This window comes from Telmatherina bonti, assembly GCF_933228915.1.
Source record: "Telmatherina bonti genome assembly, chromosome: 9".
NCBI lineage: Eukaryota > Metazoa > Chordata > Actinopteri > Atheriniformes > Telmatherinidae > Telmatherina > Telmatherina bonti.
The window spans coordinates 19,815,603-19,840,402 of NC_136627.1; the positions used below are offsets into that span (position 1 = coordinate 19,815,603).

The 24,800-nt window shown below is 35.7% G+C and overlaps 1 protein-coding gene across 2 annotated transcripts in view; it reads left to right on the forward strand.

The window, feature by feature from the left end:
* The window catches only part of gria4a (glutamate receptor, ionotropic, AMPA 4a), a gene marked incomplete at both ends in the record, with an annotated part of 114,900 nt that overhangs the window by 51,612 nt on the left and 38,488 nt on the right, over positions 1-24,800 (forward strand). For both annotated transcript variants that reach the window (XM_079245905.1, XM_079245904.1), the window contains 7 exons: positions 1,044-1,096; positions 1,303-1,434; positions 4,175-4,228; positions 6,881-7,039; positions 14,326-14,493; positions 15,877-15,981; positions 16,883-16,993. In XM_079245905.1, coding sequence (XP_079102031.1) covers positions 1,044-1,096; positions 1,303-1,434; positions 4,175-4,228; positions 6,881-7,039; positions 14,326-14,493; positions 15,877-15,981; positions 16,883-16,993 — 782 coding nt within the window. The remainder of the gene's footprint in view (positions 1-1,043; positions 1,097-1,302; positions 1,435-4,174; positions 4,229-6,880; positions 7,040-14,325; positions 14,494-15,876; positions 15,982-16,882; positions 16,994-24,800) is intronic.

Genomic DNA, 24,800 nt, shown 5'->3' on the forward strand with positions numbered 1-24,800 from the left:
AAATTTCTAATCAAAGGTTCAAAAAGTATGTGTTTCTTTTCTTTTATACTAAATTATATCACTGAAAGTTTTGCTGAATCTTCCAATAGAAGTCAGAAACCTAATAACTTAAAGCAAACTTCAAAGAGGCAGCAGTGTTTTTACAAAGATCACCCCGAATATTTCTTTTACAAATAGAACTGGTATCTCTGGAGCTAATAACATGCACTGCACACCAGGTACATGTTATAAGCGACTCTGAAATCTCTGGTAGCAATTCATTTAAGAAATAAACATGTCCACATAATCCAACCAAAGATACTTTAATTGATAAAAAAAAATAATAAAAAATAAAAAATAAAAAGAACAGCAAAATGGTCAAAATATGTTATTTAGATGTTATTTAATCTTATTTTAAGTGGATTTTAATATGCAGGCAATTTGACGACTTCTCAAGACAATTTGAATGTACTTGTGCTTTTTTTTTATAATATACTTTTTCTTCCCTTGCTTTTGACTTGTGAAAGTTGTTTTTTTTTATAAATGTCATCTTTTAGATTTCCTGATACCTTGCTCAAACTCTTATTCCATCATTTTATAGAAACAGAACCTGTTTCTGTTACTGGTTCCAGATTATGAAATCATTATATGGTTGTGTGTTTTGAAGTGAAGTTCACCTTTCGAAAAGGAAGAACGAAATATGCTATAAAATGCACTTATACTTTTATCACTATCAATCACAAAGATCCCACTTTCCTGAAAAGAGGCAAGTTTATAAAGTGGTACTAAGTACCCTCTTTTAAAGATAAGACATTATGGTGTTGCTTTGAAGGATAAGTGTATCAGACAAATCTGTTGAAAAGTTGTGCTTATCTTGAAATGCTTTCAAAGGTAACAGCAGTCAGAGAGAATTGTGGCAAATAAAGACTTTTGAAACACTACTGGGAAATTTTAAGTGCAATAACACCATTTCTGGTTTCCTAACTGTTGATTCTACCTTATATCAGTATTACTTCTACCTTTACTTTTTTTTTTACTCTCTTTCCTTACTTTCTCTTGTTTAGGTTATGCAATATTGCAAGCGATTATGGAGAGAGCGGGGCAGAATGCATGGCAGGTTAGGTCACACACAAGCACATACATTCCTGGGCATTTGCTAGAAAACACATTATGAAAACCGTCACGATCTCATGCAGTATATATACAGTAGTTATACACACAAACAAACATGCTTAACAAGCTTGTTGTTTACAATCATGACCTTATTTCTACAAGTTGTTTGTATTCATGAGCACATTCCATGTGAAAAATATGGAAAAACAGGTGAGCGCAATCTGTGTGGAGAGTTTCAACGAAGCAGCATATCGCAGACTACTAGAAGACCTGGATCGGCGGCAGGAACGAAAATATGTCATTGACCTGGAGCCTGAGAGACTTCAGAGCATACTAGAGCAGGTAATATACAACACACGCTTGCACCACTATGTGAAATAGGTATATTGGTCCGGTGCACAGAACCAAATTCAGAATCCAAAGTGATAAAATGAATGTACTACTTTCTGGCTTACAAAATAGGTGTACTCCTGTGTCAAAATATTGAAAAGACTATATTTTGAAATATGTCAATACTCAAAATTTTAAAGTAATTTTTTTTTTTCAAAACTCCAAAAAGTGACATGCCAACATTAAACATGCTTACATTTTACATTGCATGAATCCATTCTTAATGTCATCAGAAGATTTCATAACTATGTGTAATGACGCAAGAGCATATAGGCAGTCGTGGTACATAAAAGGACCAAGTTCCTGTTCCATCAAACAAAGTATTACCAAGAGACTTTCACGCCACAATTTCAGTCAGAATTAGGGATAAAAAAAATAAAAAAAATACTTTTACAAATAATAAATACATAAATATTAGTACACATCACATAGTTTGTTGATATTTCAGTATTCAGAATGATAGGCATTGAAAAGGTTTTGTCTTTTCTTTTGTTTGATTGAAAAACTGCTACATTATAGACATGTTGACAGACTATTGTATTGTAAAATTGTTTATAGAAATAAGCCTGGTGATTTTAGCACAACATTTATGAAATTACTACAGCCAAATCATTGTTAGAGCACCGGAGCAATGGTTACCAGGTAATGCTTTATTTCAATATGTGGACTGGATCTACAAATATTCACTTTCCACATTTAGAATCAGAATCAGAATCAGAATCAGAATAAATTTTATTGCCATTGTCAGTGAGTTACAAAATTCACAAACTAGGAACTTGCTTCGATGCGATGATTTACTATAACAAGTCAATTTAGAAAATTAGAAAATAACAGAATCAACTGAGTGACCAATTATTTAACAGTGGAATGATCTATATATAATCTATATATAATCTTTAACAAACATTTGAATCATGTTTAATTTTTACTTCTCATGGAGCAGTTCAATAACACTCTATAGTTCCTGTTTAGTTCCAAATTTATTATTTGAGTGAAAAGTATTATCACACAACTTCAGGCACACTGACAGTAATGTGAAATCCCCCCAAAAAAATCCCACAGCTGTTTTCAGGAGATGATGCTTTAATGATGCTACAGTGTCATTTTAAGTGGTACTGTTGTTATCAGTGAGATGATGGGTGAGAGTGTGGAGATTTGTCGCTGACCCAGACTTAAAAGCACTTAACACTCAATAATGCTGCACTGCCTTCTCTTAATTGTCAGTTTCAACCACAGGATAAGATGTGGCAATTGACTATTATGCTTGTGCAAAAAAGGAACAATGGTAATCATATATAATATATGATATGTATGCATATGTGTGTGTGTGCGCATGTATGTAAGTATTTACATTATTGTTCATGTCTTTCTCATTCCTGTCTGCTCCACTAATCCAATTGAAAGCACTACAGATGTCTGCTGACATGCAGTAGCAAAACAAGATTTGCATTTTTCCTTGGAGTTCATAACATGAAAAATGTGACTTTGCCAACAACTACTTCAGCGTGTGTTTGAATTTATGTCACAATACTGTCCGCTCACACACCACTTTTGAGTGCACACAAAGGCACACACTCCATCAAGGCCTGCACTCTGACACCTTGTGCTTGTCTAAGTTCATCAGATTATCTGTCTTGCCTGATGGTTGAGACTTGAGCTGTGACAGGTGGCACAAATGTGTGTGTGTGTGAGTATGTATTTGCATGCCCCTTGACTCAGGTTGGAGTGTAACATCCCATCAGTTCTGCCACTTGTCATCACTTTTACTCCTCCGTATGCACTTCTGACAAACTCAGTGACACATGCAACTGACACGCACACAAGCAAACACGTCTCAAACACACATTTACATAAAAATCACATTTGTGATGAATTGCGTCGCAAACTCTAAGACTTCGGGCAAGTAAACATACACACCAGCTCCAGCGTGCAGTCCTGAACACACCCACAACACGCACCCTGTTGTCAGACAGACAGATTGTTTCTTAATTGGCTTCAGTGGTGGGTGAACTCACATACACACACACACAGACACACACACATCTATTTAATTGTACAGCAAGACATACATACACAAACACTCACACCCATCAGTTGTCTCTGCAGAGCGGCCATTGGCGAGCGTCCCTGCTGTGAGACAGAGACTGTTCTGTTTGTCTGCCCCTGCCAGCTGTGATCTGTGTGTGCATGCGTGTGTTTGTGTGTGCCAGGATATAGCTGCAGATGTGTTTTGTGAGACTAGAGACAAAAAAATGTGAATAGTTTATTAATTAGGCTCATGAATGATGTTAAAAAAGTCCTACAATATGCCATATTTTATTCCATCTCTTTACTTGATTTTAAGCAATGACAAAAAAAGATAAATTCAGAAAATTTCATTTCAGACCAAACTTTTAATGCTCCTTAAACTGTAATTGGTGAAACAAGGTAAATTATTGGGTTTTGATTAATTATATTCAAGCTGAAAATGCTACATGCTAGCTCACATAGTGTCTCATAAACCACTGCAGTAGTTTCTTCTGCTTTACATCAACATTATGCAAAGCTGATATTATAAGGGGAATAATGGGGCAAAACATAGAAGGAGGTAACCTTTGTTTGTTGTTTGATTCCCTTCCCATGCTCCAAATCCACGTCACACAACAGGAGATGATAAAGTAATACTGTTCTCCCTTTCTTTCTGTGTTTCCAGGCTGTCAGCGTGGGGAAACATGTGAAAGGTTACCATTACATCATAGCCAACCTGGTGAGTATTTTTAATGTCACCACTTGCAGCTTCGTAATGAGACATGCTTGTGCTGGTGTTGGTTTGATGTTTTGTTTTATTAGCAGGCTTGTGGATTGTTCTTGTGTTGATATGCAAGAAAGCACCAGCAGGCTGTCTGATATGCAAATATTAGCAAGACAGGGCTTTAATATGTAACAGTTTGCATAGTTTAAACTAACATAAAAAAAAAAAACTTTTTGTTTTATTTTAACATTCAAGTTTGTGCATTTGTGCAATGTTTTCTCCCACTTTTTTCCATTTTTTTAAAAAAAATCTTTTTATCTAAAGTTATTGAGAAAAAAAGAACAGGTCTGGTTGTTGAGTAACATTTCTCAGTCCAGGTGGAGCCACCACCCTGCATGTTTGAGACATGTTCCTACTCTAACACACCTGATTCAGATTGATCAACTTTCTCACTGAGTTCTTTGCAAACCATTCATTTCATTCAAGTGTGTCAACATAGCGGTGCTACTAAAACTTGCATAGCCATGGATCCTGAAGACCAGGATTGAGAAATTGGTTTAGAAGGTCAAAGCAACTTATATCTTTGCAGATGAGCTGTGCTCAGTAGGAACTTGTCATCAGTGTCTGCTTGATTTTTTATGTTGGCTACTCAGAAAAAGGGAAGAGAAGCTTCTAAGGCAGGTTTATCTTTTAATAAGTATCTTTAAAGAACAGAATAATTTGTAATTAATAATAAAGATTCCATTTGTATTCTGCTTGACATTCATGCGACACAGAACATATGAGGTTTGGTTGCATTTAAAGAAGATAAAAAAAAAAAAAAATTAAAAAAAAGTGTCAATAGCAAAATAGACAGAACTTGATAAAGCACAATTTCACAACTATCAGATATTTACATAAAGATTAATTCATGAGATTTTTGTTATTCTTTAACATGTTTCTAATTCTTAATCAATGACCAGTATGAGGAACAGAAGATGCTAAACTGGCTGTATTTTACCAATTGTTCAGGTTTTTACTGACTACACTGGATATCCAAAAAGACTACCTGTTGTTCCAAAAGGTTCAATCATTTGTTTGGCTGTCTGTGGCTGACCTAAGAAGTCTCTATGACGTAAAAAACGCTGCTGTCCTGTTGGAAATCATTCAGTAAGCCAAGTTACAACAGTCTGTTCTTGCGGGCTTACCAGCTAGAGCGGGGATGGTCAACTCCAGTCCTTATGAGCTACTGTACTGCAGGTTTATATGGTTCAATGTTTCATTATATCTGAGTTAAATAAATGGATCATTATGCAGAACTTGACAAACAGCAGTTGGATCTATTCATTTGACCCAGGAGTGTTAGAGCAACAAACAGCCTGAAACCTGCTGGATTAAGATTCTTAAGGACTGAAGTTGCCCATCCCTGAGGTAGACTAATGCTTTCCATAAAAACACTTTAGTTTTAAACATCTTCATTGGCGTACAATCTCCAGATAGTAAAAGTAAAGTTGATTAAACTTATTCAAAATATGACTCTTAAAAGCCTTATTTGCTTCCCAGTATTAGAGCAGGAACGATACTGAATTAGACAGCTGACACGTCCTTCAGCTGGAAATGAAAACTGTTGAGTTTGCAGTCCATCTGTAGCAAATGAGCTACAGAAAATGATATGAAATTTCATAAGACACTCCAGAGGCAATGACCAACCTGGTGAAAATCAAAACATATCTCACATTGTCCCCATCAGTTAAGCTTTCAGTCAGTCAAGAGAAAACGCTGTGTCATCTCAAAGGTAGTTTCCAGCCAGTAGCTGCAGCAGCCCAACCTGCGCTGACAGCAGCTGAATACTCCTATACTGTCAGTGATGTAGTGTCATTGAAAGTTTGATCAAATTTGTAACCATCATGCTCAAGTTCAAGACTGTAATAAATCAAATCAAGTTATTGCTCTATAGTTTATTACACCTTTCCCCTAATTAGCCTTTTATTTTACCGAACAGTTCAATAAAAACTTCACCAAACCATATGTAATTAAAAAGTGACAATAAAACAAACATTAAAATCTGCTGCAGCATTTTCACAAACCTTTTGATTGTGTCTCACACATGCTCCAAATGTTGATTAAATTGCTGTACCTTGTATTTGCAAATGTGCGTGTTACTTTGGCAAGTGAGTGTATGAGGATGTTTTGTTTCCTATCATACTCACACAAAAGGTCCTTGTTCCTATGACTTGTGGACTGATATATTACCATTTGTCTATTTTTGACAAGGTCACTGCTGTCAGAAGCTTCTGGAGCCCATATCAAGAGATGATATATGGCCTCAAACTGAATCCCTTAAATCTGTTTAACAGTTGTTCTCTCCGGGGCTGTGAAAAGGGAGTCTATGAGCTCATTGCAAACTAAATAGGCTCTCAGAGCTTTTAGCAATTAGCATCCATCAACCCTGGATAATGCTCACGTGTCTTTACTCGGTATCTTTGTCTCCGGCATTATCCCAGATTGATTCCTCTTCACCACCACCTCACAATGAAGTGTCACTCAACGCAAAATCACTCTCACACCCGTGAAAGGGCTGTAAATGAGTAGCTGAAAAGGCGTATACACTGTGTGGGAGCATATGCTGATACATATTAGCTCTTTAGTATCTGGTCTTGGGTTTTTCTTACTTCTGATTTCTCTTAGGGTTTTAAAGACATATCCCTCGAGAGGTTCATGCATGGTGGAGCCAACGTTACCGGTTTTCAGCTGGTGGATTTCAGCAAAGCTATTGTCATAAAATTGATGCAGCGCTGGAATAAACTGGACCAGCGAGAGTACCCTGGATCTGAAAGCCCACCTAAGGTAAAGATTACATGCATGTTTTCATGATGGAAAGCATCATTCAAAGTTGCTGATTTTTTGCCCTTTGAAACTGTTGCAAGCCAGCAACAAATGGAAAACCCAGAATTAAACAGATGTGGTTTTAACCATAGAATTCATGGGCCAATATTGGGTCAACTTTCAAAGGGCAATTGTGTAAGAAGGTGTATTAATTGCACTTGTAAACTGCTAACTAATCAAAAGTAAAGCATGAGCCGCTAAATATGCATGAGTGAGAAAGGGAGAACTGGAATGAACGGTCAAACTCTGTATTTTTCCAGGACTAGCACATATATAACACACCAAAGCACACCGAAGACCTCTGCACTCCCCAAAAAGTAAATATTAATGCAGTTCCTGAAAAGTGTTTTTGTGATTTAGCAGTAATCAGTGAAAGTGGATATGTTAAATACTTTTAAAAGTGTAGTAATAAAATTAACATCCACAGTCCAGCATAATGATCATTATCAGAGCAGCATTCATCCAACTTTGTGTTTGAGTAAGAAAGGAATATATATATAATTGCGGTGCAAAAAGAACTACATGTTGGATCTCAAGTGATATCAGTCAACGTCAATACACAAATATATATATATATATATATATATATATATATATATATATATATATATATGTGTGTATATATAAATTATATTATTAATACACTGTACATAAAACATATTACCTAAAATAGAGGCTAAACCAAAAAAAACAAAAAAAAAAAAGTATGTCGGGTAACTGGTCTATTCCTCGTTGAAAAGAAATGTTCATTTCTGCATTCCTGGATCTGTCAAGGCAAATAAGCAAAAACTTTGTAGAACAAAGATGTTTCATTACTGCCTGGAGGGGAGTTTTGTTGGGATTCAGAAATGTAGCTTTACTGCACATCAAAACACCATCTGCAGCATACACATTCACATACACATTTATGACAGTTTTTGCTGGTGTGAAATTGTTGTTTTTGCACCGAACTCACCAGAAAAGCTGCAGGTGCAGATAGAACTATCCAGTCACAGAGTGGTCTGCTGCATATGAACAATTCCATGTTATGTGGTGCGTTTGACACACCTTCTTAGCCAATCAGAGCATGATATCAGGATATGGGAGGTGCAAGGGCTAATATGTGATTTACCGTTAAGTTTAGCAAGATGCAAGTACACTTCAGACATCCAGTCTGTTCTGCGTAGTGTTCATTCAATTCACAGAAGAATTATATTTCTGTTTCCCCTCATTTTGTACTTTATCTCTTACCAGGTTCTTTTCTCTTGCATATTCATTGTCCATATTTAAACTCCCATACTTCCTTCTTTTCTATCTCTGATTTTGTCTTTCTTGACCTCCAAAGCATATCGCTATTAACAGAGTATTGACCTGAAACCAAGTGGAGCTGCATATATTAACCAGAAATATGTCCACCTACTCGTTAAAAATACATCATACTGCAGCTCTTGGTTCACTGCCCTCTGGCTCATAAACAACATATAAAAAAAAAAAAAAAAAAAAAAAAAAAAGACTGAAATAATGGCTTGTACAATACACATCTGCAAATGATGCAAATATATTTTGTAGGTCATATTCTTTTATTGTTGGCATTTCATTCTTTACCTGCAGGCTATTGTAAATTTGTTAATCATCACTCTAAGATCCAGCTAATGAATCCTCATTAAATGATGCCAGCTGTATCAATCTCTCCTTACCATTGACTCAACAGTTTGTGTGCTAATTGAGGTAAACCTATTATGCATGATTGCGACAGATAAACACAGGGAAAACACTTGGAGGAACCAAAAAGGTAAACACAGCTGCAGGTTGCGTCAACTGTAGGAGCTGCAAATATCTTTTAAGTGCATTAAAAATGTTCTTGTGGTTGCACTGAGGAAAAATTATTCATACCGTTCTTTTACAAACAAGGTTTTAATGATTTAACACAGAACAGAAAATAGTCCAACATCTGGAGACAAAAGATGTCTTCAAATTGCCTCTGGCCAATTTTTGTTGCATAAAATTGAGCTCAATTTGCCTTGGGCCAGCTAGTAGCCTCAGGCCAAGCAAAAATCCGGTCTAAGAATGTGTGGCATGAAAAGCACAGTTGGGACTCACCCCTTTTTCCCAGGAGACTGGATTTTAGCTACTTCCTTTTTCCATCAATCAAAACCTCTTAACCACTGGTTTGCCTCAAAATTAGCTTTTTTTGTGCTTTGAAATTTCATTTAAAAGGTAATGAAAGTGACCAGTGACCTGGCAAGGAAATGTCATAAAAGTTTAGCTATTATGCATATGATCTGACCCAACTTCACTGAGCTACAAGCTCTCTTGCCAAGGCTCATCTTTTTCATGCACCTGTGATCACATCTTAAGAATCGGCATAGGTTTGCAAAACCTGTATTTGCATAGCTTATCAGATAATAGCATTAGGAGTAATAATAACTGCTCATTCAGATAGAATGTTCAGCTTACTAGGATTCTTTCCAGAGTTAATATGTTGGTCTGCCTGATTTTCCCTTTTTGTTTTAACCTATTCCTATTTCCTCTTTATTTCTTCATTGACATGATATAATCAGCGTTTTAGAGCATCAATGATATTGTTTACTAACATTGATTGATATCACTTGAGAGCCAACATGTAGTTGTTTTGCACTGGATCTACCTGTATGAACCATGGTTTGAACCTGTGACCCAGTGTTATAAACAGCTTTTCGTGCTTTACTCCACTTTACGAATCACAAATTCATGACTTCCACACTGAAAGTGGACAATTTCTATGATAATTTATGTAGTGAAATAAGATATAACTGCTGCGCTTATGTTTAGATTACCATCAAAAAAACAAACAAACAAAAAATAATAATAATAATAAGTTACGGTTGTAACTTAGAAGTAATAAGTGTTTGTGAACTTCACTGCATGTTCCTAAAATTCCCTCACTGGCATGTACCTAGTTATAAAAAAGTGTATGTGTACTGAGAATTTCTTTAGGACTCACTCTGTTCTTAGGGGTGACAGCAAATACATTACAGCTGTACTCAATAAAACGTTAATTTGTCATCCAGATTAAGTTGACACTCGTGCATGAGAAAAAAATATGTCACACATGTGTCCAAAGGAAGGAGAATTTAGCTGATGAATAAGGAATGGAGGAATTGTGGTTAACTGTGGTATAATTATCCTAGGCGGGTATGGCTACTTCACGTATGTTGCATTTGTCTTGTACATTGTCAAAGACCATGGCAACATGTATGTAAAATGAAATGAGCAAGAAATGGTTAGGGAAAGAGTAAGAATACTCTGGTGTTCCTAAAGGCTTTTTTTAGGGTCATACAAATCGACTATGATACCACTGCTGGCTCCTTTTCTGCTTGAAACTTAAAGCTAACCAAATTTTAAGGTGTGTTCCAGAAGTATGTATTAGTTCCATATCTAATGCTCTGAAATTCCCTAATAACAGAGACGGTGAACAATACAATACGGCGTACTAAAGATCTGGCTGTCGACAAGAACACAGATAAAAAGCAATCTATGTATATACATATATACGCACACACATACACCACACACACACACATATATATATATATATATATATATATATATATATATATATATATATATATATATATATATATATATATATATATATATATATACATATATATATATATACATATATATATATATATATATATATATATATATATATATATATATTTATATATATATAAAACTAAATAATGTAATATTTCATAAAATTGTTTAACAAAACAATAACAAAAAAAAAAAAAAAAAATATATATATATATATATATATATATATATATATATATATATATATAAATACATACATATATATTTTTTTTTTTGTTTGTTTGTTTGTTATTGTTTTGTTAAACAATTTTATGAAATATTACATTATTTAGTTTTTAAATAAATGTATTTTTTATAAAAGCCTGCAGCTTTTAAAGCTTGCAGCACAATCGTCATTTCAGTTCACTGGTCGTAATGCTTGATAGCAGATACTCACAGTTCTAAATGCCATGCCTGCATTTTTCATAAATATGCGTGTAGAACGTGTCACATGCTTTCTTTCTCTACATCATTTATAAATCTTGGTGTTTGGCCTTGTATGAAATGTAGAGTAAACTTGTACTTGCTTACCTACGCTTCAGTTGTACTAAAGACTCCATGCTTGCAGTGAAAACACATCACACATGTGAAACGTACCTGGAAATATAATCCAAAATATTGCGTATTTTTAAAGCTAATACTGTAATCTATGTGTCCCAGAGGTGTTTCCACCCTGTCCCGACAGACACAGAAAGGACTGTCGTACAGTACTTTGCTCAATTTTGCTGATTTTTTTCCTTGATTTTGAGTCTATAGTTACCATTTGCCAGCTTCTTCGGTTTCAAGCAGGAGAAATGAAAGGGGGATGACATGGTACACAGCCATCCAAAACACACATTGTGTGGTACTAATCAAGGGATGTCTGTGAGACAGAAACCACCTGCAGAGACAGAACAACTCAGTCGTCTTCCCTTTTTTTCTTCCATTTTCATCCCTCCACTTGTTTCTGTCGTGATGTGAAAGCATCCTGCTGGGTTTTTGACTGCCTCTGTCTGTGTGGCACTGTGTGCTGGAATGTATACTGGGTGGGGGTGTTGCTGCTCAACATGTCGTTTCCCGCACATTCACCCTACCTATGATGAATTTGTTGAACAATCTGTCAAGATCACAGCCAGTTTGAAGAGTTTAGACACTGATGATATTTCACTTTTTGCTCTTTTTGCTCATTTCAGGCTAATTTATTTTTATTTCTGAGACCAGAAGGGCTGGGATTGGTCGAGTTATTGTCACAAATCGCTTTATTTACTTCAGACCGACCCTCTCCGTAGGCTGTCAGATCAGCCTGTGGGCAAAACGAGTGGATTGAGACTCTTCTGCATTAAGCCCCACCTCCCGCCACCGCGCTACATCGGGAGCGCACCGCACCTGCTTTCGCCATCATTGTAACATCTCATAAACAGAAGGATTAGGCTCATATGAACTCAATAAAAAAAAATAAAAAAAATACAATGTCAACACATAGCATACAGCCCTACATGTTGGAACCTGAATCAGACCCTGAAAACAAAGTGGAAAACAGCAACCCACAGCAACGAATGCAGCAGGATGTCTCTCTTTGGTAAACTCACCAGCCATCGTTGGAAATAACTTTATCCAACGTTTTCCACCCACCTGATGTATTTGTACATGCCCTTGTTAACCAGTAGAAGGTAACCAGTCACCGAACCTTATCCGAAGTAGAAAAAACTCTTTAAAACGACGCGTTTTTCGTCGCCATGGAAATCGAACGAAGAGCATGCTGGAACTGGAACTCAAACTCAAACTCAAACATGCGTTTAGGTAATAAAAAAACAGTGCCGTTCACATGTCTGATGAGGATTCCACCCTGTAACACTGTAGAAAGCTCAGAAAACTCCAAATACCATAATAGCACCCCTTTAAATACTTATTTTACTGTCAGTTTTTTTTTTTATGTATTTTTATTTTGGGATTATAATTTCTAAAGTGCAGAAACCTGTTTGAAATATTTTGTTTTGACACTTTTAAACGAAACTTTTAAATCTAAACATCATTATCAAAGCAAATCCTCAATAAAAGTGGATTTGATCAACAACAAGATCTTATGTCTTTTAATATAACTTCTTTTAATATAAGTTCCCTTCATTTGAAAACAATAATCTGAACTAAAGCTGACACTTTTTTCAGGTATGGTAACATTTTAAAGCAGCTAATTGATTATCTGAGGTTATCTGTGGAGTTGAACAAAAGTCAAGACAGTCAAGTCTTTGAGCCAATCATCTTTATCCAAGATGTACGGTGACCCTGAAGTGCAAACCACAACAACAAAACAAAAAACACAAACTACAAAACAAAAAATGCAACAACAAATTAATAAACAGCAACAAATTGAAAATGACAACAACTATCAAAAAATACACAATGAAAAATTAAAAAACACAACAAATTTAATTAACACTACAAAAAATTCTTAAAAAAAAAAAAAACACAACAAATAAAAAAATAAAATAAAATGAAATAAACACAAAAAAATGATAAAACACAATGACATAAAAAAAACGACAACGAACTTAGAAAAAGCACAACTACATTAACATACCGGAAGAGGTATGTACCAGCGGGCAACAAGAGAAATCGCTGACTGGACGATGGTGCCAGATGGGTTTTGAACCGGAAGTTGTTGTACTTTTATACCTCGTTCAGTTTGGAGTAGAGGAAAGGCTGAAGTAGTACTAAATTTGTTGTGTTAAATACTACAGAAGTGTTCGAAGTAGTTTTAGTGTGCTGGTTGAGACACATTTTGTGTTAAGTGTGTAATAATCAAAATATTCTTGGATAGCAGCAGCTATGTTTGGGCGACGGGTTACGTTCATGTTTTGAAAACTGCGCTACATACACAACAACTTCCGGTTCAAAAGCCGTCTGGCACCACTGTCCAATCAGCGATTTTTCTTGTCGCCTGCTGGTACCTACCTCTTCTGGTATGTTAATGTAGTTGTGCTTTTCCTAACTTTGTTGTTGTTTTATATTTGTCATTGTGTTTTATCATTTTCTTCACGTTTTTTATTTGTTGTGCTTTTTAGAATGTTTTGGTAGTGCTAATTTAATTGATTGTGTTTTTTAATTTGTCATTGTGTTGGGTTTTTTTTTATTTTGTTGTAATTTTCAATTTGTTGCTGTTTTTTAATTTTGTGTTGCGTTTTTTTGTTTTTGTTTTGTTTTGTTTTTTGTTTTGTAATTGTAAAGAATTGTGGTTTGCACTTCAGGGCAACCGTAAAGATGCCAGTGTTTATGTTTTTCAATTTGTTTGTTTATAGATTTTTGAAACAATAAAGTTCCTTAATTTCTGCTCAGTACAAACTGTTTGTTAAAACCCTATTTTAACTAAACAGTTATCCATCTTACATAGAAAGTTGTCAAATAATATTTGCTTACTGTAATCTTGAGGATTTTATTCAAACATTGGGTTTTTCGCTGCTGTGCATGCTACTAGACGGTCGTGGCTTTGAAAACATTTTACACATGGTGGTGGCGTTTCTTTTTATTTGTTTATTTATGCAGAGTGAAGTTTATCTTAGCGTTCATTTCCACATGGGCTGAACTTGTAGTTTAATTTCCTAAAAGAAAAAGAAAAAACAGTCTTTAAACACAAACCTTGTTTCTCATCTTTGTTTTTCTTCAATCTACAGTATACCTCATCTCTGACTTATGATGGCGTCCTGGTAATGGCTGAGGCCTTCCGCACCCTTCGTCGGCAGAAAATTGATATTAGTCGGAGAGGCAATGCTGGCGACTGCCTTGCCAATCCGGCTGCTCCTTGGAATCAGGGAATAGATATGGAGCGTGCCCTAAAACAGGTAGGTACAGGTTTGTTGTTGTATAGAAACACAAATGCACACTAAGTTACACTCGAATAAAGTCCAAACTGACTAAAGGACAAAAATGATCCAGAAATGCTGACGTTGAAGTACTGTGAATTGCCATTCCTATTTATTCATATTCTTCCTGTCACATTCTGTCATTATCTTGAAACAGAAACCAGCTTTTAACTTCATAGTTAAACCAGTTTGGACAGATTCTTTACTGGCTGGATCATTATTACCTACATGAAATCTATTCCTATTCTTTTTGTAAGTTGTTTCTTGCCATATTTTATTGATAGCAATGACAAAACCCCTTATTTACATGGAGCCTTCTGGAAGGTCACAGCAAGAGTTTTTCCTGTGAGCTATTTTATTTAATCTGAAAGCACATTTTTGCTGTTTTGCAACAACGTCTGTGTTACCTTGCATCACCTTCTCCATTGCATTTTGTTTCTGATTCAGTGTAGTTACAGTACACTGCTAATTTAGTGGGACACTGTGTATACTTCAGATCTGAGACTGATGTGCTTTGACACTATGTGCTGCAATCATTGCTCGTTATTCTTTTAAAAGGGCGATCTGCAACAGCTGCTCTGCCTGGCTGTGCTGCTAAAGCTGAAGCTCACTGATTTTTGTTTGGACTTTGGCTGCTGCTATGGTTCAATCTATGCTGCTGTGGATACGTCCAGCTGTTACTATTTAGACCTGCTGTGCTCCTATTTCAGATGTGTTACAAACAGACCACAGGGGTTCAGGGTTAGAGTGTTGCCAATGCAACACCTGTAAGTGCTGCAGCCATTAGAAACAAATGGAGTATGTCACAGCCATAATTGTATAAAACGAAGCAGCCACAGTCGCAGTGACCACTATTTTATCCCAAGACTTCTGTTATAATCACAGTTATAGTCTGTCTCAGAAATTATCACTGAGAGACAGCGACCATTCTCTTTAATAAAAATGTTGCAGCTTAATACAGACCAGCCGTTTTCTACAGATCATGGAAAATACAACCGTTATTGTGAAATAAAGAAAAGTGAGCCACAACAGATTCCTGCTGTGACCTCCTCCTCACCTTGTTTTTACACTCTGTAATTACTTTTTAGTGGACACTCCCACTGACAATGAAAACTGTTACGTCTTAACCCCCCATTGCAATAAAAGCGCCTGCCTAAGCATAAGGAAGTATTGCATTTATTCAGCAAATTCTTTCATATCAGCAACTCTTTTCTCAACAAATTTAGATGTTTGGTGCTGTTTCTTTTCAATAATATATGAGCACACAAACATTGTTTGACACTTATAGGAGTGTTCACTGGCAGTAATGTTAATGTACAGTGTTTGGTTTTGTCCTTATCATCTCCATTACTATCATTTCAGGTGCGGATTCAAGGCCTTACTGGAAATATTCAGTTTGATCACTTCGGTCGGAGAATCAATTATACCATGGATGTGTTTGAACTTAAAAGCAATGGACCTCGCAAGGTGAGTTCTCTTCATGATGCAGAGACAAATAGACCTCCTGAAATCTGTAACTTGAATAGCTTGAGACATTAGAAAGAAGATTACTGGTGGGGATAGAAAGCATGCATGAAAATTTTGGAAAAAACAGTTCATTCATTCATTCATTTATTATTAACAAAACCTGCGTTTGTATCTGTTTTTTTTGGGAATTGCATGATCCAGTATTCACTGTGTTATATTTCTTTGGTTCTCTTTTTAACCCTCTTAGACAAGAGTGTTTAAATGTGGTCCTAGAGAGCCGCAGTTCTACGAGTGTCAGGAGTTTCCTTATACACACACACAAGCACATATATATATATATATATATATATATATATATATATATATATATATATATATATATATATATATATATATATATATATATATATATATATATATATATATATATATATATATATATACATACAGACAGACAGACAGACAGACAGACAGACAGACAGACATACATATATATATATATATATATATATATATATATATATATATATATATATATATATATATACATATAAAACAAGCTTAAAAAATCCTAAATTATTTTAACTAGATACAAGCTCTGATGTATTTTCTATAATAAAATAATTTTCCAGCAGTTTCTGGCTCACACTAAATATCTTCTATTGTTCCAAAGGGAAATTTGCAGGAATAAGCTCATTCTAATTATTTTTTATTTTCATATTATATTCACTGCTCTTCATTTCATGTATGCTTATTTTTTACAGTGGGTTGTTTTTCCTAACTTATTTTTATTGTGTTGTGGTTTTTTAAATTGTGGATAAATTCAAGTTTTATTTATCGATTCCTGAATTGTCTTTTAACTGGTTCTTTTCTGTTTTTTGTTCTCCTTTTCTTACTTCAGATTGGCTACTGGAATGACATAGACAAACTTGTGCTGGTTCAAAATGAAAATGGACTCTCAAATGACAGCTCAGCAATGGAGAACCGGACGGTTGTTGTGACAACAATCATGGTAATGTACCCTGTGAATGTTTGATAGCTATTTTAGTGTCCTTACTGTAAATGGATAGGAAGAAGCTTGCCTCTAGTTGGTCCACTTGGTCCAAATCCATAACGTAATTTCAAACAGATGTTGGTTTACCTGAGCTCCCTTTAAAAACTACCGTGATGCATTATGGAAAATGTAAATGACATGTGATTCATACATTAGAAAAGATTTTTTCTACCCTGTGCACCCATTTTTTTCATTCATCCAAGCAAGATCAGGTGTGTGTACGGTACAGAAAAAGGGAAGGGAAAACTGACTTTTATGTTATGCGCTTGTTATAAACTATTGGACCTTATGATTGTTGTAGGTTATGAAAAGCTATGAAAAGCAATAAAGGGTTCTGAATGAATACAAGACCCTGGTTAGGGGAAAAATGTATTGTGTAATCAAATGTCATTAATTTAGTTAATCATAGGACTATCACTAGAGTCCATAAAGCCAACATCATTACATCCAACACAAGCTCACATCTATCACAAGCAACACAAGTCCCTTTGATATGCAACAAAAAAAGCTCAACAGTGTTTGGCAGAAACAATGGGCACATCAGCCCCCAGCGATAAGTACTGTAACCTTTACAGAAAGTGCTTGAAGTGCGTTTACTCTAGTCAGGCTTGGAGCAGGTAATTTGCCTCTAGTGTTCAACTAGTTCAGCAGCAACAAGAAGCTGCAGGTTGATGTTGGAGTTGGAGCACACAATGTACACGCTTCAGAGACTTGCTTTAGAGCTTGAGCCTATTTAAACGTACACATTTTATGAGTATAGATGCTTCCGTCAACATCCATTTCACAGCTAGAGCTGTGAATATTTCTCAAACACCACATAGTGAGACAGAGAGTTAGAAAGAGAGAGAGAGAGCGGAGCTGAGAAGTAGAACAGCAACAGGAGTTCAAAAACAAGGTGCTTATGTTAAGGGGAAAATCTCAGCTGGTAACAACATGTGCATACAATTTTTCATTTGGCAAAAATTTCAACAGTTTACAAAATGAAATTAATCGTATTTTCAGTAAATTTTATTTGACTTGTATGAAATGAGAGAGTTTCCTGCCAGAGGCTTGTTAACATTGAAGAAAAGTCTGATTGGAGATGATGATGAAATATATGACTCAAAGAAAGCCCTCACAGCACAGCCAGAAGGGGGTGGCACTTGTCCAACTGGAAGATTAAACTAATGTCTCATTAGTAGGAAAATCTAAATCTGACCTCACATAACCATTTCGAGTTGACCTCAGTTCAGTCTTTTCCAATGGCTATCACGTAGGCACTGCTCTGCAACCCACTTTAATTATTCCCGTATTATTCTACAAACGAGGATGAAGAAGAGTTAATCGGTGCACATCCTCAGCTTGCATATGATTTCACTTCACCCATCTGCAGCCTTGTTATGGTGGCCACCCCCTTCCTGTAAATGCAATCAGTCTATTTCAATTAAGCATGCAAAATGATGCAAGTGAAAGCAACTCAACGGACTAATTTCAGCCCAGACATTTTTTTTTTTTTTTTTGCTACAGATGCTGGGGTTGTGGTTACTCAGGATTTTGTTTCTAGGCACATTGCTTAATCCAGCATACATATAAATTGGATCACAATATCTCTAATTGTTTGATGGACAATTTTTTTAAAGATGGATTTGATGATAAAAATGAGTCTACTCTGCCTTGTGTGGCCAGAAACATATGAAAGGCTAAACATGATTTTATTAACATACAGAATACTAAAAGAATTTGGATTTTTTTTTTTTTTTTCCAGAGTTTCAAACATGCATGAGAAGGGGTAGTTTTGCACCTGGATACAGATACAGAAACACATCAATCGATTTAGATATACTGAAGGGCAAAATGTTTCTTCACGGCAAATTCTCATTTTAATTCTATGTATGTATATCATAATACTGTATGGTTAAAATATATTCATATACTGATGTTCGTGTCACTGTTAGGTTTGTTTTTAAAAGTACATTATCTTTTTGCCACTACAAACTAAATTAGTGCGATTACTGTATTCAGTGTTTGTTCCATTCCCATGTCTGTCTTTTATGTGACTTTCTCCTAACCCGGATCCTCCCTTAATCTTTCTGATCCACATATCTTCTTGTCTGTCTTTAACTCATCTCCTCTGCCTCCCACACCCTTTGTTTTTACTTCCATCCCTGCTCTCCATGCATATTTCTCTGTGGATGGTGACCTCAGCAGGCCTTGACTAACATTAGCTCAGCCACCTCCTCCTCTTTGCAGCCTCTGATGATGAGGAAGCCTCTGCTGCAACACTGATCCTGAGTCTGCAGACAGAGCAAGAGACTGAAACACATGTCACAGACCCCTGGAAAAGACAAGGAACAGCCAAACCGATGCTGATGCTGTACAAAAACTGGTTTTATTTCTGGTGGAGATTTTTTTTTTTCCCTGTTGTGTTTTGTTTGAAATATTGATGTTTTGCTCTGTTACCATTGCTGTGCTTTTAAGGTGGGTTACTCTGCTGTAGCACCACCATAAAGATTAGATGAAAAGGAGACTCATGGCTTCTGTATTTGAAACCTATGAGGCAATGGGTTGCCTTGTTTATTCTGCCTTCCTCTTGTGAGAAAAGCCACAAGTGGAAAACTGATTTCTATTTGTTTCTGTAGTCTCTATAAAGATTTGACATTTGACATCCGCAGCATGCAAAACAACGCTTTTAGTTCAGTTTCTTCTCCTTCTCCATTAACCCTTACTCTGACACCATACTCATCCATTTTTCTTGTTGCATTAAAAATCAATAGACATCACGTCAACAGAATGTCCACAAGTTTTTCTTTGCTTTTTCAAGAGAGAATGTCAGAAATCAGCTGTAGACTTAGTCACAACTGCTCAGATAGCTTGTTCTAAGTTCTTCTCAGAGGATTTCTGACATGCTAGACTGGTATGGACGCAACAGTTGCTAATATTTGTGGCTTTTAGAGACTGTGCATGTGAACACTGAGTATATATTAAAACTGTTCTGAAAGATGCAGCTTCTATTGATAATATGAGAAGTAAAGAGTGAAATTAATACCCATACATTCAGTAATGTTCAAGTATGAATGCATGAATTACCATGTATAGTAACTAAAGCTGTCAGTCGATTAAAATTTTAATCAAGATTATTCACATAATGTCCTGAGTTGACTCGTGATTATTCACATAATAATCACAGCTTTTGTATCTGTCTCTAAATGCACCATAACAGGATACATATCCCTTTCTTGTGTACGTGCAGTGAAGGACACTAGTTTCTAGTGAAATTTACTTAACTAATGCTGACTTCACACACATACATACATGCGCACATATGCACACAAAACCCTTTTGCAGACACTCTCTGGCATAGCACTTCTGAAAACATCACCTTTGTTAGAAAACAAACATATAAACAGGATTAAATATCCTGCAAGGCTCCAGCACCGTTTCTAGCTTCTTTAGTTTATCCAGATCTGCTACTGAAAGGTTTCTGCTTGTAAAACTATCAGGACGTTTCTGCTGGAAGCTGCAATATTTGGACTAACTGCACTGAGCAGAACCTTTGTTCTGAAATGTTAAACACTGGAAAAGGAAATGCTTGTAAATGTCCAAGGCTGACGTAAGTGTTTTAGCCTGAAACGGAGAAGCTGAGAATCATATAATAAAATATCCTATTAGTTCTTGCACAACTCATGTGGACAGAGCTTTAAAAGATCCATTCTGTCTCCATTTCTGCTGTAGAACAACAACCTCATTTCTGCATCAGTTCCTGAAACCATGCAGTGCATGCGCTAATTGCACATTTAAAAATTGATGTAACTAAAAGGAGTTGAATTAACATGTTAATGACGCTTTAACTTTGAAAACCTTAATAGCAACCCATGTGTTCATATGAGCACAATTATTAATTTGCAAAGTGCATCAGTGGGGATAAATAGCGTACACACTTAATCCATTGTAATTAACAAAATGATGAGGTAGTTATTTCATTCGTTCATTCATTATCCTAACCGCTTAATCCAATGAAGGGTCGAGGGGAAGCTGGAGCCTATCCCAGCAGTCTTTGGGCGAAAGGCAAGGTACACCCTGGACAGCTTGCCAGTCCATCGCAGGGTAGTTATTTTAAATGCTTGATTAAAGTTAGTATGATACAGTAGATCATGATTTGTGAAGATAGATATCACAGAGAGCTAGTTCCTTTTATTGGTGAGTACCTCCCATTACCACCGATGTAAATAGATGTCAATCCACAGTTACCTGCAAAGGTGTTTGTTTTGTTTTTTTTCTCATCATCTACCCAAAATGAAGCAAGTAACTGGCACAAGTAGGATGCAAAATTTACAAAATATACGCATTAGCCATCATTAAGTGATAGATGTTAATATAACATTATGGATAAAATTTATATTTATTATTGTTATATAAACAGTAGTTTACATTGTTTATAATTGTTGAGCCTAAACCAAGTAAGCAAAATCTTGCTGTTTGATCCCCTGGTTGGGAAAGTGACTTGTCTTTTGTGGTGGTCTGGCAAACCAGTATATTAGATGCCTAAATGGTCAGTTTAACAGACCAAACTACCCTGGTCTCTATATGGGTATGTTTCTGGAAGATAATGACTGATTTGCTGTCCAAACATGTAAAGATGGTGTATTTTCTATTCACATTACCTGGATAAATAAACTGACATAGCAAATGAAGCATGCTGGGACTGACTGATTGCCCAGCTTGTCTCTCTGGTCATCCCAGTGGTAGCCATCTAACTTTAACCTAACAATCTAGTTTTTTAAAATGCAGTGACATCCTGTTGGCAGGTTGAATGAAGAACTGGACACTGAGGTGTCTGCTCAGCTGGTGCTTGTCTGTTTCACTGACTGGCCAACTCGCTTGGATGACAGGTCCTGTCTGCCATTTTGGATCCACTGTGAAATGTTTCATGTCTTATCAGCCTCTACCATTTTGCTTCTACAAAGCTTGTGTCCCCTTTTCACCCACCTATTCCCTCTTCATGTCTGCTTTTTTTTTACCACTGTATCTTCTCTTGCTTGCTTTTGTGTTTTTTTCCATTTCTTCTCTATTTTTTATTCTCATTTTCCCATAGTCTCTCCATCCCAGTTTCCATTCTTTTTTGTCTCATCCCTTCTCTCTCCGTAGCTATCTTGGTTTGTACTTAGATCATCTCCATCTCTTTTCTGCAGTTCCATACAGCCAGTACAATGAAAGCTCTCTTTATAAACGTTTCCGTCTGACTTTTGGTCAAATTCCTTCTTCTGTTTTCATCTCATCTCACCTGTCTTCTCATTATATGCAATGACTCATGAGCCAACATTAGGCTGCACATAACAAAGATCTTTTCACCACAGTGGCATTGAACGACAACTAAAATCTGTACCTTGAGCACAAAATGCTCACTTCCAGCACTACGACCATCACACAAAGGCAAAAGGCATCTGGAGGAAACTGATAAGTTCTAAAGTGTCAGAAGGTTTTAAAGTGAAACAGTGCCAGCTTCCATGTATCTGTACGGACATTTTTATTTCTGTTCATTTGCTCATATTAGGATTCTTTTCTAACATCTGACATCTTATGAGAATCAGAGTATGAGAATCAATGATTCAAAAAGACTTAAAACCACCTTTGCTCAAATCAATTTCCCCTTATTTAATAAAATTTACACCCTGATGTTACAGAAACAACTCATCATTGCTTTGCTGCTTTCTTTAAAGATCACAGTCATCAGGGTTATGGCTGAAAGAAAAAGGATAAAATTAGTCTTACACACTCAAAGAGCATACCTAAAACATAGTAAATAAATCTAATTGTATATACAGTTAATTGCAACAGTGCCTTTGTGATGAAGCAGTGAGATTAATATATTTCCTGCCTGAACTTGGCTGGAACATGACAAATTTTCATTGTCACACTACGCCGGTGGTGCTGTGGCATAAAATGACAGGGAAAATAAAGCTTCTTCAAAACTGTGCTGATGAGCTTAATGGGCTACCTTGGCTAAAGAGTTCCAGAAAATTATGCCCCCTAATTCTGCCAGTACTGTTGGTAGGACAGTTATTGCCGTAGTAGATCAGAAAGTATCAAGTATGTAATTGCAGAATAACAAAAAGGTGAAATGAAAGGATGTAGTCATGTATAGGACACCATGTATCTATGAAATATGATAAACAATGGCTCAGTTGACTTCATTGCCTTGAGGACATTTACGGTTTAGTTCTCATGTCAGAACAGTACAGAAAAGTGTTGATGGAGCTGTTAAAGAAATTTTATTCAAACTGTTTCTTTGTTCATTAACATTATGATTCATGTTGAGTCAGAGGATTGAGCCCCAGGAGCTGCTAATGTCTGTAATAATGATATTTTGGGAGAAATGATTTTGTATGCTTTTACACTCAACACAAAGTGGTTTTTTTATGATGATGGTGGTGATGTTGTCTACTGTGGGGGTTGGTGATAACTCTGAAGGGCCTAAGAAAAAAGCTGTTTGCCTAAATTGAAATCTAAATCCTTACAATGAGAAAGAAATGTTCTATTTGGAAATGTACTGAGAATTTTGTACAGGAGTTTACAGTGTTTTTCCTTATTTTGTATGCTGTAAATGTTTCTTTTAACATTGTGTATTTACGTTTAAGGTGATCACAGTAACAAAAATGAGATGTTTCAGCACGAATGTAAATTGATGAACGGTATCATAATGATTTTTTGACAGTTGCTTGAATTCAGTTGGATAAACTTTATTTCAAAATCCTACAAACAAAAAATCTTTTTAACAATGTTTTCACTCTGTGGATTCAAAATCACAAAGAATCCTATCAGCACACTATTTATTTATTTTTTTTTCATTTATTTATTTATTTATTTATTTATTTTTATTTATCTAACATTTGTTTATTGCCCACCTATGGAGCTGATGGGAAAATGTGTTGTAGCAGATCCTTTAGAAAAGCTTGATATATTGCTATTTTATTGATTATTCTTACATCAAACTGCATGTAAAACTTGTTGTTGTACTGTCATATACAAGAACACAAGTAAATATTTTCATTTCAAGACAAAAAAGATCAAATATAGTTTTTTGGGGGGCTTCCATGTCTTTGAGTTGTATTTGCTTTCAGTGTGAATTAATTTGCTGGACTGAAGATGCTATTGATGCCATCTGGCTTTCTTTTGTCATTGTGATTTTATTGCTCTTTTTTAAATTGTGCCAGTTTGAAAATCCTCAGTGATTAAACTCTATTTATTTTGAATGCAAAATAATTTTCTGAATGAAGAATTCAGTCCAAAGTATGTTATCTTTCTGCATTGTGGTTATTATCTTCATAAAGTCTTTTGTGGCTTGGGAGTGTTTGATATTATAAACAACTGTTTTACCAAATAGATCACATTAATCTTTGATTAAAAGGGATTTGATAGGATTTTAATTTGCTTACTTTCATTTAGATTACAGATTCAAGTTTAATATCATAACTCACTGTTTCTGAAAGATGCACTGTCAGTCATTAGGACCAGTGTTTATGTGTGTGTGTGTTTGTTTGTTTTTAATCTCTTATATGGAATTTCAAGTTTGTGTTTCTTTATTTTGTTTGGCATTTAACTGCATGCACGAAAATCCTCTTATTACCACACATTAACAAAGCAGTTGTCATCTTTTTCTGGTTACTCTTTTTATTATTTTCTCTTGGCCACTTCTGTCTCCTCAGCTTGAGAGTTATCTTGAGTCAAGTGTGGGTCCTAGCAGGGTCACGTGGGGTCTGTTGAAGGAATAAAAAAACCACTGGAAGTC